This window comes from Scyliorhinus canicula, chromosome 11 (assembly GCF_902713615.1).
Source record: "Scyliorhinus canicula chromosome 11, sScyCan1.1, whole genome shotgun sequence".
NCBI lineage: Eukaryota > Metazoa > Chordata > Chondrichthyes > Carcharhiniformes > Scyliorhinidae > Scyliorhinus > Scyliorhinus canicula.
The window spans coordinates 34,664,205-34,683,200 of NC_052156.1; the positions used below are offsets into that span (position 1 = coordinate 34,664,205).

Here is an 18,996-nt window from a genome sequence, read left to right on the forward strand (position 1 = left end):
TACATTTTAAAGAACAACATATTTACCAAGTGATGTGACCCCACAAATGAAGAGATTACCAACAAGTTCACTTTTTGTAACTTTTACTTTAAAACATCAGAATCAACGTCAATTAAACAGGAATTAATAGGCAAATTGGGGTTGGAGTGAACTACAAATTAAAGATGGATTACAATATCAGTAAGTTACAAATGTGGCACCATGTGCAGTCAGTCTTTTCAACTTGGCTTGCAATAGGTATGGGGCTGGATTCTCCGTTTCTGAGTCTAAGTGCTGACGCCAATGGAGAATCCATGGACTTTCACATCAGAAAAATCAGCGCCTCACCTGTACCGATTCTGCTACCAGTGAGGAGCTAGCACCAGTGCCGAGTGGAACACCATCGAAAACCACAAAAAAAGGTGTGGTAATCGCCGAGTCCGTGATGGACACTTGCAGGGCTGACAAACTGTAGCCGCGCTTAAACAACGCCACCCCCCACACACACAAAGACACACACAACCACACTGAGCGAGGCGAAAACAATGGGAAAGGTTGTGCTGGAGAACCCATACAGCTGATGGGTCAGCTGGGGCCAGAGGGGAGTGCCCCGGGGCGGTCACGTATACCACCCAGGGCACCAGGTTTAATGCAGGCTGTTGGCCCATTGGAGGTGGAGAATTGCAGCTGGGCCCACTAATGATATGCGAACAGTGTTTCAACAACGCGCACCGTGTGTCGCACTGATGCTGTTTTTGAGGCGGCGGAGCATCACAATTCAGTGTCAAACTGGCACCTGCCGGGATTTTGACCTTGGGAGCTGTTCTCCGCCCGATTGCACACCCTGATTTCGGCGTCGGCCAATGGAGAATCCCACCCATGGTGTTTCACTTTTCTCATTCAATGTACTTGGGCTTCACTAACTTTCACCAGCAACCTTATTCCATAGAGGACCCAGATGCAGAAAACACTGATTGAGTAGAGTTCTAATTGGGTCATGGCAGTCTTGATGGTAGAGCTTTCCAAAGTTCCTTTGCAACTGATCAACTAACAACTCACCAGTTCATGGTTGTGATTACCCAACACTCAGCTCTTTAGCATGCCTGTTATTCATACTGCTTTTAGGATTCAGTCCTTTTTAGCTCGCTTATGTATTGTTTCACCAGTTACAGCCAGTCAGAAAATGGATCATTTGGGAGAGCTTTGTTTGCTCCGAAATATACCAGTGGTTCTATTCTATAATTGTGTCCCTGCTACAGCACTGAACCCACACAGCATCTGTACTTTATCTTCCGTCCTGTTGGTACTGCTTCCAGGTCAAGATTTGCAAGGAAACATGGATCAGTATTTCTTATTAGTCCAAAATTATAACAAATCCCTTTGCAAGTTACATAAAAGTCCTTTTCAAACTCATTTTGAAACAATTACATTTTAAAGTAATTACAATAGTTTTCTAGCTTTTACTGCTTCTGGATCAAATATAATCAGTTGCTTCCTGACTGAAACTGAACAAGTTCAGATTTTTTTCCTAGTGTCTCCCTCACCAACATCATTGCAACCACCTTCCCCACTCAAATTTTGTTCTCTTGCGAAATAGAATGGGGTCTTAGTGGAAGCAGGTTCCCATTTCCTATCAGCAATCTGCCAAATCACAAAAATATGTATACATATATATTTTTAATTTTTCCAATAAAGGGGCAGTTTAGCATGGCCAATTCATCTATCCTGCACATCTTTAGGTTGTGGGGGTGAGACTCACGCAGACACAGGGGGCCGGGAGCGAGCCCGTCCTCGACGCTGTGAGGGAGCAGTGCTAACCACTGCGCCATTGTGCCCCAAAAAAATATTTTAGGCGACAACGTTCGAACTGTCCTACTTTTTCACTCCAGGTCCCCATCATTTTAGAAACAAGTTAATTGTTAACAAGTTAAAAAAATAGCATGGCCGGATATTAAATTAGCAAGAATATAACTGATGTAATGCTAAACCAAAAAAAGACTATGGGCAACGACTGATGAAGAGCATTTTCCATGAAGCTGCATTTTAGAAGAAATGTAACAGAGAGGAGTATGATCCAGAGCACACTATTATTTGGGATGGAAAGATAACAAATAGAGGGTTCAACCTAACAAGTTCTCTGAACCAGTACCGGCACATAAACCCTGATCTGTCAATAGCTTTCCCTCTATTTTTTGTTTCCTTATTCTTCCAAATTATTTTCTCAATCGATTCCAGATTTCTACGTTTCTTACCTTTTCTTTATTATATATTTCTTTCTAAATGTTTCTCATTTGATTTTTTATTTTGATGACTCCCTTTTTTCCTTTAAGATGACATCCTCTGCAACTCTGGTGCATTTTCCCCCTCTCACCTTCCTTGACTTCTCTGAAGCCCAGAATATTGGACCATGCCATCCTCCACAAACATCTCTCCTCTGTAAACCAGCAGAGTGGGATGGGCCTCGCTTTGTTTTATCCTTACTTATCATTTATGAAAATATTACAGAACTCAGAGCAAAGATATATTCCACTGAAGAAGAAAGACTCCAAGTGAAGGATGAACCATCATGGTTATCGAAGGAAGGATTGTATCAAATTGACGGAAGTGTACAAAACTGCGAAGAATAGTGGTAGGTTAGAAAATTGGATGGATTTTAGAAATTAAAGAATGACTAAAAAATGAGGGAGAAATTAGAGTACGAGAGAAAGCTAGCTGGAAATATTTTAAAAAGCAATAGTTTCTACAATTATTTAAAAAGGAGAGTAACTTAAAGTGAGCGTTGGTCCCTTAAGAGGCTGAGAATAGGGAATTAATAATGGGAAATAAGGAGATAGCAGAAGCGTTGAACAGGTATCGTATCTAACTTCATTGTAGAATATATAAAATCAAGAGGTAAAAGGAAGAACTTCAACACAATCACAAGGGAAAAATTACTTGGAAAATTAAAGACTTAGAACTAAAGATTGACAGGTCCCCTGAAGTTGATAGCTTTTCATAGAATCCCTTTCCATGCAAAGGGAGGCCATTTGGCCCATCGGGTCTGCATTGACCCTTCAAAAGAGCACCCTACCCAACCTTTCGATACTTAGGGGCAACTTAGCATGACCAATCAACCGAACCTACACATATTTGGACTGTGGCAACCAGAGCACCAGGAGGAAACCCACGCAGACACAGGAGAATGTGCCAACTCCACACAGACAGGTCACCCAAGGTCAGAATTGAACCTAGATGCCTAGCGCCATGAGGCAGCAGTGTTAACCACTGTGCCACCGGTAATATCAGGGTCTTAAAAGAAACGTCTGCAGAGGTAGCAGATGCATTGTTTATAACCCACCAAATTCCCCAGATTCTTGAAAGGTCCCAGAGGCTAAGATTTCATTATTAAGGAGATAATAACAGGATATTTGGAAAATCATAATATCAGGCAGAGTCAGCATGGTTTTGTCAAAGGGAAATCATGTTTGACTAATTGAAAGTTATTTGAGGCGATAACAAGCAACGTGGATAAAGGGGAATCTGCAGATGTGGTGTATTTGGATTTCCAAAAGGCATTCGGCAAGGTGCTTCAAAGATTACTACACAAAAAAAAAGCTCATGGTGCAGGGAGTAACATATTAGCAGGGATAGAGGATTGGTTTGCAAACAAAGCAGAGAGTAATGATAAATTAGTCATTTTCAGGTTTACAGCTGTGGAGTGCCACAGGGATCACTGCTGGGGTCGCAGTTATTTACAATCTGTATCAATGACTTGAATGAAGGGGCCAAATGTATTGTAGCTAAATTTGTTGATGACAAATTGTTAGGCAGTTGTCAACAGGACTTGAGTCTGCAAAGGAATATAGACAGGTTGAGCAGGCAAAAATTTGGCAGAGGAGAATAAATGTGGGAATATGTGAACTTGTCCATTTTGACAAGGATAGAAAAGCAGTTTATCATTAAATAGAGTGATGTCAGAACTCTACAGTACAGCGGGATCGGGATGCCTTGGTGCAGGAATAACAATAAGCTGATATGCAGGGGCAGCAAGTGACTGGAAGACAAATGGAATGTTGTTGGTTACTGCAACAGGAACATAATACAAAAGTATGGAAGTTTTGTTACAGTTATACAGATGTTGGCAGAGATTATATCTGTAGTAATATGCACACCTTTGGTCTCTTTATTTAAGGAAGAATATAATTGCATTAGAAGCAGTTCAGTGAGGTTCACTTGACTGATCCTTGGGATGAAGGGATTATTTTATGAGGAAAGGTTGAGTGGGTAGGATTTCCACTGATCTTTAGAAGAATGAGAGGTGATCTTATTGAAACATATAAGATTGTGAGGGGACTTGACAGGGTGGATGGTGAGAGAATGTTTCAACTTGTGAGGGAGTCGAGAACTAGGGGCCACAGTTTAAAAATTAAGGGTCTCCCAGAAGACTTTTGACAAAGTCCCACATAAGAGATTAATGTGTTAAATTAAAGCGCATGGAATTGGGGGTAGTGTGTGGAATGGAGAGGAAACTGCTTGGCAGACAGGAAACAGAGTAGAAACAAACATGTATTTTTCCAAATGGAAGGCAGTGACTAGTGGGGTACCGCAGTGATTGGTGCAAGCTATTCACAGTGTTCATTAATGATTTAGACAAGGGAACTTCATGTAATAGCTCCGAACCCGCAGATGACACAAAGCTGGATGGGCGGGTGAGCTGTGAGAGGATGCACAGATGATTCAATGTGATTTGGACAAGTTGAGTGAATGGGCAAATGCATGGCAGATACAGTATAATGTGGATAAATATGAGGTTATCCACTTGGTAGCAAAAACAAGGCGGCAGATTAATCAATGGCTGTAGATTAAGAGGGGTAATATGCAACAAGACCTGGGTGTCCTTGTACACCAGTTGCTGAAAGTAAATATGCAGCAGTAAAGAAAGCGAATGGTATGTTGGCCTTCATTGCGAGATGATTACAGTTGCAGGGATGTTTTGCTGCAATTATACAGAGCCTTGGTGAGACCACACCTGGAATAGTATGTGCAGTTCTGGACTTGATATCTGAGGGAGGATGTTCTTTCTATAAAAGAACTGCAGCACGGATTTACCAGACTGATTCCAGAGATGGCGGGACTGATGTACGAGGAGAAATCGAGTCGGTTGGGATTATATTCGCTAAAGTTTAGGAGCCTCATAGAAACCTATAAAATTCCAACAGGACTGGACAAGGTAGATGCATGAATGATGTTCCCGATGGCAGGGGAGTCTAGAACTAGGGATCACAGTCTAAGGAAACTCGATAAACCATTGAGGACTGAGATGAGGAGAAATCTCTTCATACAGAGTGGGCCTGTGGAATTCATTACCACAGAAAGCAGTTGTGGCCAAAACATTGCACGTTTTCAAGAAGGAATTAGATACAACTCTTGGGGCTAAAGGGATCAACGGTTATGGGGGAAAGTAGGAACAAGCTATTGAGTTAGATGATCTATCATGATGATAACAAATGGTGGAGCAGGTTCGAAGGGCTGAATAGCCTACTCCGGTTCCACTTTTTTATGCTTCTACGTTAAGACAGAAAATGAGAAGCTTCTTTCTCCGAGGCATTAGACTGTGAAATTCTCTTCCCCAGAGAACAGTGGAGACTGGATCATTAAATATATTCAAGGCGGAGTTAGATTTCTGATCGGCAATGGAGACAGGAAAGTGGAGTTGAAGCCACAATCAGGTCAGCTAAGATCATATCATGTAGCGGAACAGGCTCGGAGGGGCGAATGGCCTGTTATTGCTCCTAATTTCGGTGTTATCAAGTCATAAGCAGAAAATCTCCTTCAAATGTGGTCTCCTTCAATGTTATCACTTTTGCACTCCAAGGAACGATCCTTTGCATCCTCCCCTTTCATCTATATGCTGCCTCTTGCCAACATCAAAATGCACAATAGCAAGTGGCAAACATACACTGATGACATCTCAACCACTACATCATTTGCCCAGCATCTAGTCCTGGTGAGCAGCAAATATTTAAAATTAAGAATTGGGCCTACTAAAGGCATCTCTTTCAGCCTTTGCACAAATGCATTCCATTACAACCAATTCCAACCCTCTCTTTGGCCACTGTATTGTCTGCATGCTCAGCTTCCTATTTGACCATCTACCCTACCTCCTCTCTAAAACAAAGACCGTCTGTATCCACCTCTGTGACATTCTCAATCAACCCAGTCTCAGTTTATCTGATGTTATAACACATCCATTCTTTAGCATGGAATTGATAATTTCACAATTTAAGTTCAGCAAGCAAAATACAACCGCAGTTTTGTAATAATTAAATTGATTACTTGCAAAGTCAGAGATAGTTCCAGTTAAAAAGGTAAAACTTGCGCCTTTAGTGACACACAGAAAAAATAAGACCCCACACAATGCATCTATAAAAGATGCGCTATGTGGTGGATGGGCTTCATCTCAATTTTTCCCCAAGGGTAAAGCATGACTGAATGTCATCTTCAAGCCCCTCAGTTAAAAAGCAATAATTCACAATTTAGAAGACAAGAGGTTTCAGCACCCCAATCTGTATACTCGAGATACTTGAACAAATTAGGCCAGCCCAGCCACAGAACAGTACAGTTTGCAAAATTGTTTTATTTTTAAAAAACTCATCTTCCCACTTTTACTCTATGAAAACCACAGTGGAGCTATGTTTCGATCCTTAGTGAATTTTGAAACTTGCCAGTAAATAATATAATTAAGAGCTTTCTAGCAAACCAAACTAATTTAGAGATTTCAACATTACAATTTACAGTTATTAAACTTGATTACTTTGATGACATTTGCATGTAATAGCTCATGCTATACTCAAGTCTCCATTCTGAGACTGATGAATTAATGGAATCATAAATCAGCTTTGGGATGAAATTAAATAATTTTACATTTGTTAATAGTTATTGGTCCAGTCATGCAATTTTTAGCTGGCAGATACTCAAATTAAAAGAACGAAGATGGTTTTACAGTAATGCAGAAGATAAACATTGAAGTTGCATGATAAAATTATTTTTTTTTTTAAACTTACTGTAGCTGTGTGCTGGTATTGAGCCAACAGTTGTTGTGAGCTAATGGAAGGTGCTTGAATCTCACTCTGAGGTGGACTGCTGATCTGCTGTACTCCAGGGGGCACTGGTTCATGAACGGATGAGTAGACTACACTCTGCTGGCTTCCTTGAGAGTCAGAGTAAAGTGTTGACCCTTGCCCACTGTCACAAGTGCTGTCGGCTTTAAAATACACAGTTGATAAATAGTAATATTTTCTTACAGGTCCACAGAATACATTTGTAAAAACACAGCTGGTCAATTCAGACAATCCAAATGACAGGTAGTAAGTACCCTGTGCCATGAAGTATTAAGATATATGTTCTGAACAAACAACACTGCTCCCATATGTTTCAAACTCAATTTTTGGGTGGTCAGAGCCAGTACATCCTGAAGAATGATGCAAGTCATAACAGTCCATTTTTGTTTATGACTTCTAGATAACCAGAAACTGGAAGTATCTGGTCTTGTCCTTGCTTGGGTGCAATCATAACAAGTCATCTAGATGAGGAGGAACCTCCATTCTAACTGCACTACTAAAATGGTCGAAGCAGGCAGGGAGGCTTCATTTAAGGGAAAGGTAGTATCACCCTCCACCAGGTTTCTGTTAAGGCCATTATGTCCATGCAATCATCCACCACATGTTCATAGACTGCAAGTGACTCATTCATGAGTGAACAGATATTAAGATGGGAGATTTGTAGCAGAGTGACGAGAACTGATGCACTGGCTGAGTCCATGGGATCAACAGTGGGAGAGATAAGTTGGACAAGAAAGAGATAGGCAAGATTTGCCATATGAAGTGGAAAAGTCAACAAAAATTTGAGGCAATTGGAGTCATTGTTCATTAATACCTTGGCAAGCACATAGGATGGTGCTGCGAGAGGCACAGCAGTAAACTGTAGGTTTATCCAAGTGGAAGTCCAGCCTGGGCAGGGAGCAAAAGAGCAGGAAAGTCGAGGAGTAAAAAAAGGGTTGGGATAGGAATTTGGGAGGGAGGGTACAGCAACTGAGAGTGGAAAAGTGAAAAAAGATATGAAGAAGGAAGAGAAGGACCTTGAAGGGTAAAGAGAAAAGAAGTGGAAACAGAATGATGGGTCCAGTTAATGTTTTCACTAACTATCCTTTTTCACATCATTTTCAAGTTTAGTCAACTGCGTTCTCTCTTATGGTCAACGTTCATTATACCGAATTGTAATTTGTGACAATAAAAAGATTATGTTCACGCACTCTTTTTAACTTTATTTTTTCTGCAAGCTTTTGCCTGCTTACTTGCTTTCAAGGCAATAGTTCGTTTAATGTTAGATTTTTTTTCAAAGTTCATTTGGTTCCTCAGTGGATGGAATGGTACAGCCTGCCACAAGTATCCATTCATTTGGACATGTTAGGAAAAAGCATATGGGAACACAATTTGGGCCAATAATATGGAATAGTCTCAAAAACAGTTGAAAACATTCACGCTTTATGAAACGCAAATATGAAAAGCTGCTTTTCAATAAATTATCCAATAATCAAGTATAATGAATGTCCCCTAGAACATTCTAGGGGAATGCAATCATACAGCTTCTTGGTGATAGGTCGCATCTTTTACAGCCAATGGGCTGCTATGGCTTTTTAAGCTGTCTGAATATTATCTACACTAAGTTGCAAATTCTTTCAGAATGAGAAAGATTTGTGAAATGCCAACCACAAAGCTAATTTTGCTACTTATTGACGAATGAATTTGATTAAATTAAATGTCGGTTTCATCGAAAAATATCCTACCTGTATGCACGTACATACTCTGTAACAAATCATTTTCTGATCACACACAATCTTAAAATGAAACTGCTGGGGATGTTATGACAAATTGAGTGACGACAGGCATCTTAGCATGATAGAGAGGATCTAACATTAAGTTAGGTTTTATTGTCCCTAAACAGTATTTTAAAGGGGGTAAGGTGGAAGAAAAAAAAGCGCAACACACTTTGATCTCAGAATTTCTGTGGCAATGACCAAACATAAATCTCAAATACTAAATGCCAATAAAACGTTATTAAAAATGATTATTTTTATTTCATACCAGACAGAATTTTTAAACATTTCTGCATTGCGAAGCACAAAGTCTACACTTTGATGACTACACTACTACACTTACACATAACCGATGTGACTCTGATGAGCAAGTTCTGATGCATCTGTTGATCTGCTTCAGGTTCTTCCGGTTCTGAGGGATTTGCTGGCTTGACTGGGGTGTACCAACAACTTGATGATGTCTAGCCAATTCTGCCTTTTCTCTTTGTGCATTCGTCACATTTACTTGCTGACACCTTTCCCTTCTCCACTTAATTAAGGCTACTCTGTCTCGTATCGATTTGGCAACTGTCTTGGAATCACATTCTTGAAAGAAACCAGAGTCAATCTGCAACCAAAACATCAACATTGAATAAATGTTATAAATGTACAAAAAATGCTGTCCCGCTTACACAAGAATCTGCTGAAAATTTTAAACCAAACTATTCAAGGTTGCTGTAAATTTCAGATTTAATCAATGATCCTAACTTATGAAGCTGAAAAACCTTTAGACTTAAAATTGCATAAGAAATCAATTGACACATTATTGTACAAGCACTGAATGCAGAGAAGAAAGACATTTGTACATTTTGATTAAGAATGTATAGTGGATATAAGGTTTAAAGTAGTTACAATTTGGAGTTTCATAAGGCTAAAATTGTAAAGTACGCAAATTAAAGACTGGCTTTTACCATTAATTAGCTTTTAATAAAAACAAGCACTCATTCCCACATTAAATATTTTAATTACTTCAACTAATGATAGTTGCTACTTTAGAAGAGTTACCGAGCTTGAAAATGTGAAAAGCTGAACTAAAACCATGAGCTAAAGAGCAGCATGAAGTTTAACCATCACAATTTCCACCTACGACAATGAAAGGAGATATCCCAGAATCACTGAGCATACCTAGCCCGAAGGTTGGGGAGGGGGGGTCACATGTTGTGAGTGTAGGAGCACTTGTGTTTTTGCGAGCTCTGGCTCTGCTTGACTTTTGATCCTTTACTTTATCCTTGTGCACATTTCGCAATGTCTTTTGTAGGGATATATGCTTGGTCATATGTCCCTGGGTAATCCTGATTGGCGTTTTGCAATGAGGAGCCGAGCTAAATCAAAGAATCCTCGTGTGATTGAGGCAGTTGGAGTGCGCTGGGGTGGGCCCAGCTTGCAGCGGCGTTGAGCTGATGAGTGGGCCTGAGCTTCGACAGTGCAGTGGGCATTGGGATGACGACTGCCTCGGAGTATTGTTCTGGATGATGATCTCAGCCAGTGTCGCAAGTCTTTAGTTCTCAACTTGAAGAACCGCAAAGTATCCTTGACAGAATGGTGGAGGCGCAGGAGAGAATCCATGCATTTTATAGATCACTTTCCTTGGCAAGGGTCCACCTTCAGTTCCGTTGGGATCTGCTGCATTGCATGTCGCATATCTGACTGATTCGGGAGTCAAGGGCCAGGCAAAGAGTCCTCCATGTGTCTGGTTTCTGGCTGGAAGTGAGGGGCGAGCTCCTGACTGAGTTTGAATACTGGATGTCATGCTTTAGTAACCAGATTTGGAGGCTGGTTGTAATCAGGTTCGACAGAGCATGATGCATCCAGTCTTCGGGGTCTGTGCTCAGTTGGGCACCCTGACTGCTGTCTTATATTATCCTGTTAAGTGAAGGTCTTTCATTTGTTGAATCCTCAAGGAATCCTGAGAAGTGTTCAATGATCCTGCCATGGTTTTGGCCTTCTCAAGCAACGTAGGTGTTATTCTGCAGTTCTTCAATGATCCTTGACTTTATCCCATAGAATTAAGGGCATGCGAGGCATGACCATGACGGTGAAAGTTGCCGGTTACCCTGTTCTAGCAAAAAACATATTAGGTCGATTGTGTGGTTATGTGGTCTGTGCAGTTTTGCTCCTTTTCTTTTACGTAGTTATCCTTGCGGTTATGGGGAGTGTATTTTGGACACTTATCTTGTTGATAGTGAGGATGAGGGGAGCCATGGCAGGGTGCTGGGTGGGTAGTTAGCGTGGAGTTGGGTGGTAGGGTTAGTTAAGTCCTCACTGAGATGGAGGATAGCTCCCCAGTCAGATTTTAATTTAGCTGCGTGCTATTTTGAATTTGATAATTTGTGCCTCTCTATTGACGGCCTGGGCAGATTATGTACCGGGGGAGAACTGGGTCCCCTCTGACTTTTCCTGGAGGTCGGTGCTTTTAGGGGATGAGTGATGGCGCACGCTGAGGTGGACTCAGTTAATCCTGGATTGATATATTGATTGTTCCTAGACCAACTGGTGTTTTTCCCTTGAGGTTTTTTTCTTCTCTTCAACTGGGTGAGCAGTGTGCTTCTCAGTGAGGGAGGTGCACTGTCCTGGGTGTGGTTGAGGTGGTGCAGGACCAGCTGGGATATAGGTTTTGCAGTGTTCTGGGAAAGCAGATTTTTGAGTCAGAGTGTGTTGGGCTGGGCCAGGTCTGGTGCTGTGCTTGGTATCCTGTTGCCCCCTGGAGCTTGGAATGTTCCTTTTCAAAAACATGTTAGGGACTTCCTGAAAGAACTCTTCTGTGCACGGTAGCCTGGGGTTGAGCCAAGTCCTGCACTCTGGTTGATACCCTGTTACCTTCCTTGTGGTCAGGACGCCATTTAAAAAAAAACTGAGCAGACTTTTCTCTTTCTCATTTGGCTGTTTTTCCCTTGGGATTGTTTTTCTTCCTTTCATCTGGGTGAGCTTTATGCGATTATAAATCCCGTTTGGTGGTCCACCGGGTTGGGGGGAGGGCGGAGGGGGGGAGATTTCTCAATGAGCACATGGAGGAAAGGGAACTTATTTGACTGCCCCATTTTAAAAGTGAATTTGAGCACAGGATGGAGCCATTAAGGTGCACAAGGAAACTCTGCATGAAGCTGCAAATTCAAATATAACAAATGCATCATCTACTCATCCAAAATATGCAATGGGTAGAAAGTTTATTATACAGGGGTAGAGGGAGTCAGTTCCCCCCCCCCCCTCCCCCCTCTCCCAGGGCACCCAATTACCTGGTGCCTTGACAATTCTTCTTCTCTTCAGCGATGGAGTCTTCCCGGTTGAGGCTGCCGAATTATTTTGATTTTGTAACAGTAGGGGAAGTGTACTGCCCTGGGTGGGGTTGAGGCAATGTAGGATAGGCTGGGGTATAGGTTTCAGGGTGTGCTGAGGATCCTGGAGGTACTGCCTTTTGTGGGTTGGAGTGTGCTGGGCTAGGTCAGGTCCAGTGCTGTGATTGAGATCCTATTGTCCCTGGAGTTTTGGGTAGTCCCTTCACAAAGGCACTTATTAGGGACATCCTGGGAGGACTCTTCTATGCAAAGGAGCCAAGGGTTGAGCAGAGTTCTGGACTTTAGTTGCTATTTTAAGTGTCCCATTTTGTTCGGGACACTTTTTTATTTGAGCAGTTTTTGTTTTGCTCTTTCCCACCGATGATGGTGAGTGTGCACCAGGGAAATATGGACCCACGGTTAGGCCCTGACCGTTTGTTATCCTGTGATCCACTCCTGGTAGTTCTCCGTCCGTTTTGTTGGGAGATGTTGACAGCATTGATCACAATCGAATATATAGCTGCTGGTCTTCTCTGCATAATTGTATGGAATAAAGTTGGGTCTGTACTGGGTCAGAGACTGGGGTTATGTTACGTTTTGTGGTGTATATGTGACTTCCTCGTATAACTGGGATTCTCGCAAATTTGTTTTATTTTTGTGGGCGGGTAGAAAGAATCCATGATTGAATCCTGCAGGTGCACAACCAGGCCTGATATCCGAGAGGAGGTGGCAGTGTGTCATAAGTTCTGCAGCACCAAAGGGAGTTGTATATTGGTGCCCGCCAGAACAGGGCGCAAAAGATTTATCCTGAACTCTCATAGTAATTGCGAGCAATCGCCGCGTGAGGTGGTGTGCACCATTTCACCATATTTTCATGGCTTTCAGCTGTTTTCCCCTCTTCTCTGGTGGGGCTTTTATGATTGTAGTGATCTTGCTGTACTGTTGTTTTCCCTTGCCTTCTGTATTCAGATATGCTGAGCCTTTACTTTTCTTACTGTGCTGTAACATTCCTGTAGTTTTGTTGAATTTTTCATTAAAAAGTAAAACCTCAATAAATACAATCTTTAAAAAACTTTGCATCTGGTCTGCTGCCCATTGAGGAGCATGATTAGCCATGGTAGAAATTGGCTCTCGCCAAATGTAGGCAAAAATACTTTTTGGACGTGTGCTTATCAAATCAGATATTCAACAGACTGCATCTGGAACAACAAACCAAGCAAAATGTTTGGTCGCCTCAAGTGCCGACACGATAAGCATCTTAACTGCTATCTTGTCCAACTCATTAGGGCTATGAGCTCAAAGAGGGTGTTATGTGCACCTATCAAAATAATGGGCCCTATACCTCATGACCATTTCATAATGACCTGCCAACAATTAAGACTCACTCCCATATTTGCGCAGTGCTACCAAATTGTACCTACTGAACAGATACTTCTCTTATAGTTGTTTTGCAGTACAAAAATTGAGATTGCTTAAAAAAAACATGCTGTCAAAACTTTTTGTCTTGCACTCAGGACATATTCGCAAGAATATCAATTGTAAAGGAATTAATAATTTAAAATTACATGAGAAGCTGATTGGTTATGGACTCTAATTGGTCAAGGTGTTGCCATGAGGAATGAACCAAAGATTTGCAGTCCTCAAAGCTTTTATTTAGTTGAAAAAGGCATAATGCGTGGACATGCACTTTCCATTGCAAAGAAATGTGCGAATATATGTAGCTTCTAGCACGTGTTAGTGTGCCACACGGCCAGCCAAAATTATCTTAAATTAGTTGCCGGTGTCATTTAGCAAGTGTTGACTAGAATCACAGAATCTTGTCTAATGCTAGATACTATGTTCAGAGTTTCAAGCTATCGTAGGTGAGGCAAATGGTTTGGGTCCTTTTTACAAGGTTGCCAATAAGGGCAATCTTATAAAGCTGCAGGAATTCCAATGTGCATATTAACTAGTGATGTAGGCTTGCAGTTGACAGAAGTAAAGAAACCATGGACAGATTTCTCAATGAGAACATAGAGGAACGGAAAAAGTATTTGACTGCCCCATTTCAAAGGTGAATTTGAGCACAAGATGGGGCCATTTAGGTGCATAGAAAAACTCTACATGCAGATGTGAATTAAAATATAACAAATGCACCATCTACATATCCGAGATATGCAATGGGTAGGAAGTTAGGCATCATTCCATCGAAAAGGTGTCTACCGTGGACACTGACAATGTTTGTGAGAGCTGGGCCTAAAGGGGATCCCATGGCAAAATGATTTATATAAGCATACATGGTGTTGCTAAAACTGAACTCAGGTGCATGGGTGATTGAGTTAATAAGTTCAACGAATACAAATACAGATAAAGGTGACACGCCAAGATCACCGTGATATAATGATGCGATGCAAATGTCTAAGGTTTCTTTGAGCGTCACATTAGTGAATAAGCTAGTAATGTCGAATGAGCACATCAACATTACTATTGATATGGTAGTCTGTATGGTCTTCACAAAGGTGAAGGAATCCTTCACCATGTATGTGGAATACTCGCTCAGAATTAGTTGCAACAACTTGCTCAACCATTTGGTCAAAACATGTTATACAGAAGCAGTCATAGATAAGATAGACAAGGGGCATCACTTTTGTGTGCCTTGCACAGCTCATGCACAGGAAAACGCAGTGAACTGAGGATGAATCTAAAAACATATACCACCGGTCAGCACATTCTTCTTACACAAGTCCAACAAGTATTTTTGTAACTTGCTTTGAGCAGGACTGTCCAGTCACACTTAGTGGCAGGGCCAATGGATAAGAATTTGGACCCGTTATTAAGAATGGTGCGCATTTTATAGATATAGTCACCCTACATGAAATAGAGATCAAAGCCATTCCAGCGGATAATGACAATCTTGACTAGATCATTGTGCGCTGTATATCGCACAAAACTTATGAATGGGCTGAAATTTTCTGTCTTGAAAAGTGCCCAGTCTACCATATTCCCCACTATCAGGATGCTGCCATCAAGCCAAAAATACATTCTGCCTATCTCAGTATGAGGTGTATAGGCCATATGTTCCAACTGGTGGATTATATCAAACTGCACGTCCCTTCAGCTGTTTTCACAACAGGCAAATTACTGACCCAACTAGCCCTTTGTTCGCATAACTCAAAACATTAGATGTGATTTTGCAATTGGACAGCACTTGCTAAACAATCTTGATTGCGCTAAGAATTACACTGACAATTGAAGATCAGTCGGGTTCGCAGTGTGCCCCATTCATGCATGCTAGAAGCTACATCTATTCATAGTGTCCTGTCCTTTGCAGAATTTTGTCTCCTGTGCTTTTCAGTCTTCTGGAAAAATAAAAAAACTCAATCTCAGCAGGAGCGTTGGCACTTTATGAACTTGCACTGATGCACAGATCAAAAGCGGAGTAATTTTGTAAAGTACTCAAACTCTTCGTACTCATTCTAAACAAGTATTTATTGGAGGATAAAATTAATCCTAATAACACCTGAAGACTAAACACCACACATTTATGGTCTCTCATATCCTCTCTGTAGGAGGTCAGCATCTCAAAAGTAATGAACACTGACCGATCTGTTGATGACAGTACTACAGCAATGGTCATTTCAAGAGGAAATAATCAGCTGCATCATAAATGCTCAATGTAAGGGAGGGCAGTCATTAGTTTAGCAAAAGAAAAAAACCCATCAGATAAACATTATCTACTTAATTGTGGTTTCTGTAGAATGGGATATGACGCAATTGAAAACCTACACGCAACTTAAGGTGTCAATTGGCACAATTGCAGTCCTGTACATAACAAAAGTAAAATTATTGATAAATAAAGTACATGATTACAGCAATCTTGTTTGCCCAATGGAAAAAAAGGAGCTCATTAAAGGAAGAAAACTAGTTTACTTAAAAAAGTTATGTCCAGGGATAAGTTCAATTAAATGCTCCTTAAATTCAGTTATATTTTAACATTAGTGCAAAGACTTGTGGGCTGTCACCTGGCATCAGAGAAATTTGCAAAATGTGGCAGTTTGTACACAGGGATAACCTGGTCAAACAGCATGCTGAGCTGAGAAATGTTAACATGTATAAGTTCCCAATCTACCCATTCATTCCCTTCTTCAGATAAGCACTAAGAGTATGTTAACCATGACTGAATGTATTGTATGCTTATTGAACTACGACATCTTCTTCGCAGCCTCCAACACATCATCAGCGAGGATGGACATCTTGCCAAGGTCATCCCCACACCCCCACTACTGGCCTTCAAACAACCGCGCAACCTCAAACAAACCATTGTTTGCAGCAAATTACCCAGCCTTCAGAACAGCAACCACAACACCACAAAACCCTGCCAGGGTAATCTCTGCAAGACATGCCAGATCATCGACATGGACACCACCATTACACGTGGAAACACCACCCACCAGGTACGCGGCGCATACTCGTGCGACTCGACCAATGTAGTCTACCTCATACGCTGCAGGAAAGAATGTCCCGAAGCGTGGTACATTGGCGAGACCATGCAGACACTGCGACAACGAATAAACGGGCATCGTGCGACTATCAACAGGCAGGACTGTTTCCTTCCAGTTGGGGAACACTTCAGCAGTCAAGGACATTCAGCCTCTGATCTCCGGGTCAGCATTCTACAAGGAGGCCTTCAGGAGACGCGACAACGCAAAATTGCTGAGCAAAAACTTATAGCTAAGTTCCGCACGCATGAATGCGGACTCAACCGGGATCTGGGATTCATGTCGCATTACATTCGGCCCCCACCAACAAGCCTGGACTTGCAGAGGCCTACCGACTGAACTGGCTTGGGACAATTCACACCTCTTTAACCTGGAGTTACCTCTCTCTCTGCATCTTTGATGATTTGATTGCCTGAAGGTGCTCGCATTCCGGGGCATCTCTGACTGTGTCTATATAAACATTTCTGGAACAAGCCTTTCCATTCACCTGAAGAAGGAGCCGTGCTCCGAAAGCTCGTGTTTGAAACAAACCTGTTGGACTTTAACCTGGTGTTGTAAGACTTCTTACTGTGCTCACCCCAGTCCAATGCCGGCATCTCCACATATTGAACTATGAACATTGACCTCCTTCAATTTGAGGAGAGAACACAGCAAATAAAAGTATCCTGTAACAATACCATTAGGCATTTAAAGCACTTCCGGTTGACTGATTTCTCATAGCTTCAACACAGTTTGCAATAATACTGGTGTGTAGTTATCAGGGTTTGTTCATGACATTTTGTGGAGATAACTTGCTGCACTCTGCTCCAATGTGATGGTTGTCAGAGATAACTGAAACAGCCAAGTAATAGAACATATGAAATAAAAGCAGGAGCAGGCCATTTGGCACCTTAAGTCGGCCCCAGTATTCAATCAAATCGGGATGATCAGATCACGGCCTCAATATCCTACCTGCTCCCCATAACCCTCGACTCCCCTTGTAGATTAAAAATCTGAATTTATTCAAGGCCGAGGCAGACCCTCCACTGTTTTCTGGGGGTAGAGAGCGCAAAAGATTATTGACCTTTGGAGAGAAGAAACGCCGCATCTCCATCTTAAATGGGAGACTTCTTATTACTCTGCATCTGTGCCCCCAAGTTCTAGATTCCACCACAAGAGTAAGCATCCTCTCGACATCACGCCTCAATCTTATAAGGGGCAGCACAGTAGCACTGTTGCTTCACAGCGCCAGGGTCCGAGGTTCGATTCCCAGCTTGGGTCACTGTCTGTGGGGAGTGTGCACGTTCTCCCAGTGTCTGCTTGTGTTTCCTCCAGGTGCTCCGGTTTTCTCCCACAAGTCCCGAAAGACGTGCTGTTAGGTAATTTGGACATTCTGAATCCTCCCCGTGTACCCGAACAGGCGGCAGAGTGTGGCGACTAGGGAATTTTCACAATAACTTCATTGCAGTATTAATGTAAGCCTACTTGCGACAATAAAGATTATTATTGTGCTTCAATAAGATCACCTCGCATTCTCTTGTCTATAGGCTCAATTTTTCCTTATAAAGTAACCCATTAATTCCAGGAATCAACCAAATGAACCTTTTCTGAACTGCCTCCAATGCAAGTATAACCATCCTTAAATAAGGAGATGAAATCAGTATTTTTTACACTACTCCAGGCATGGTTTTTGTACAGTTGTAACAAGACCTTTCTATTTTTATAAACCAATCCTTCTTGCAATAAAAGGCCAACATTCCATTTGTCATCCTAATCATTTGATGTTCCTGCATGTTAACTTTGTGACTCAGGTAAAATACACCCATTTTTCAGCATATTAGCGTCTCTCTCATTTTAAGTGATATTTTGATTTTCATTTCTTCACAGAAAAGTTCTGAAACTCACATTTTCCCGCATTATACTCCATCTGCCATTTTTTTTTCTGTCCATTCACTTAACCTATCTATAATCCCTTTGCAGACTCTTTGTGCTTTCCTTGCTTTCCTACTCATCGTTGCCTCCTCTGCAAATTTGGTTATAAAGCATACCGTCTCTTCATTCAAGTCATTAATATAGATTGTAAATAGTTGAAGCTCCAGCACTTACCCCACAAGTTACAGCTTCCAACCTGATAATGACCCATTTATCCCAACTCTGTTTATGTTAGTTACCCTATCCTCCATCCATAATAAATTATTCAACCATGAGCTCATATCTTGTGCAGCAACTATTATGTGACACCTCATTGAATACAGTTTGGAAATCAGAATACACTATATCTGCCGGTTCTCCTTTATCTATCTTATTAGCTATACCCTCAAATAAAACTAATAAATGTATTAAATGTGTTATTGCTTTCAGAAAATCATGCTCACTCTGCTTGATAGCATTAAGA

At 41.5% G+C, this 18,996-nt stretch overlaps 1 protein-coding gene across 1 annotated transcript in view; it reads right to left on the minus strand.

Annotated features, from left to right (window-relative positions):
* Nucleotides 1-18,996, minus strand: part of wnk2 (WNK lysine deficient protein kinase 2) — a 296,693-nt gene that overhangs the window by 118,483 nt on the left and 159,214 nt on the right. Inside the window, 3 exon segments of the mRNA XM_038812754.1 lie at nucleotides 7,023-7,222; nucleotides 9,177-9,251; nucleotides 9,254-9,440. Coding sequence (XP_038668682.1) covers nucleotides 7,023-7,222; nucleotides 9,177-9,251; nucleotides 9,254-9,440 — 462 coding nt within the window.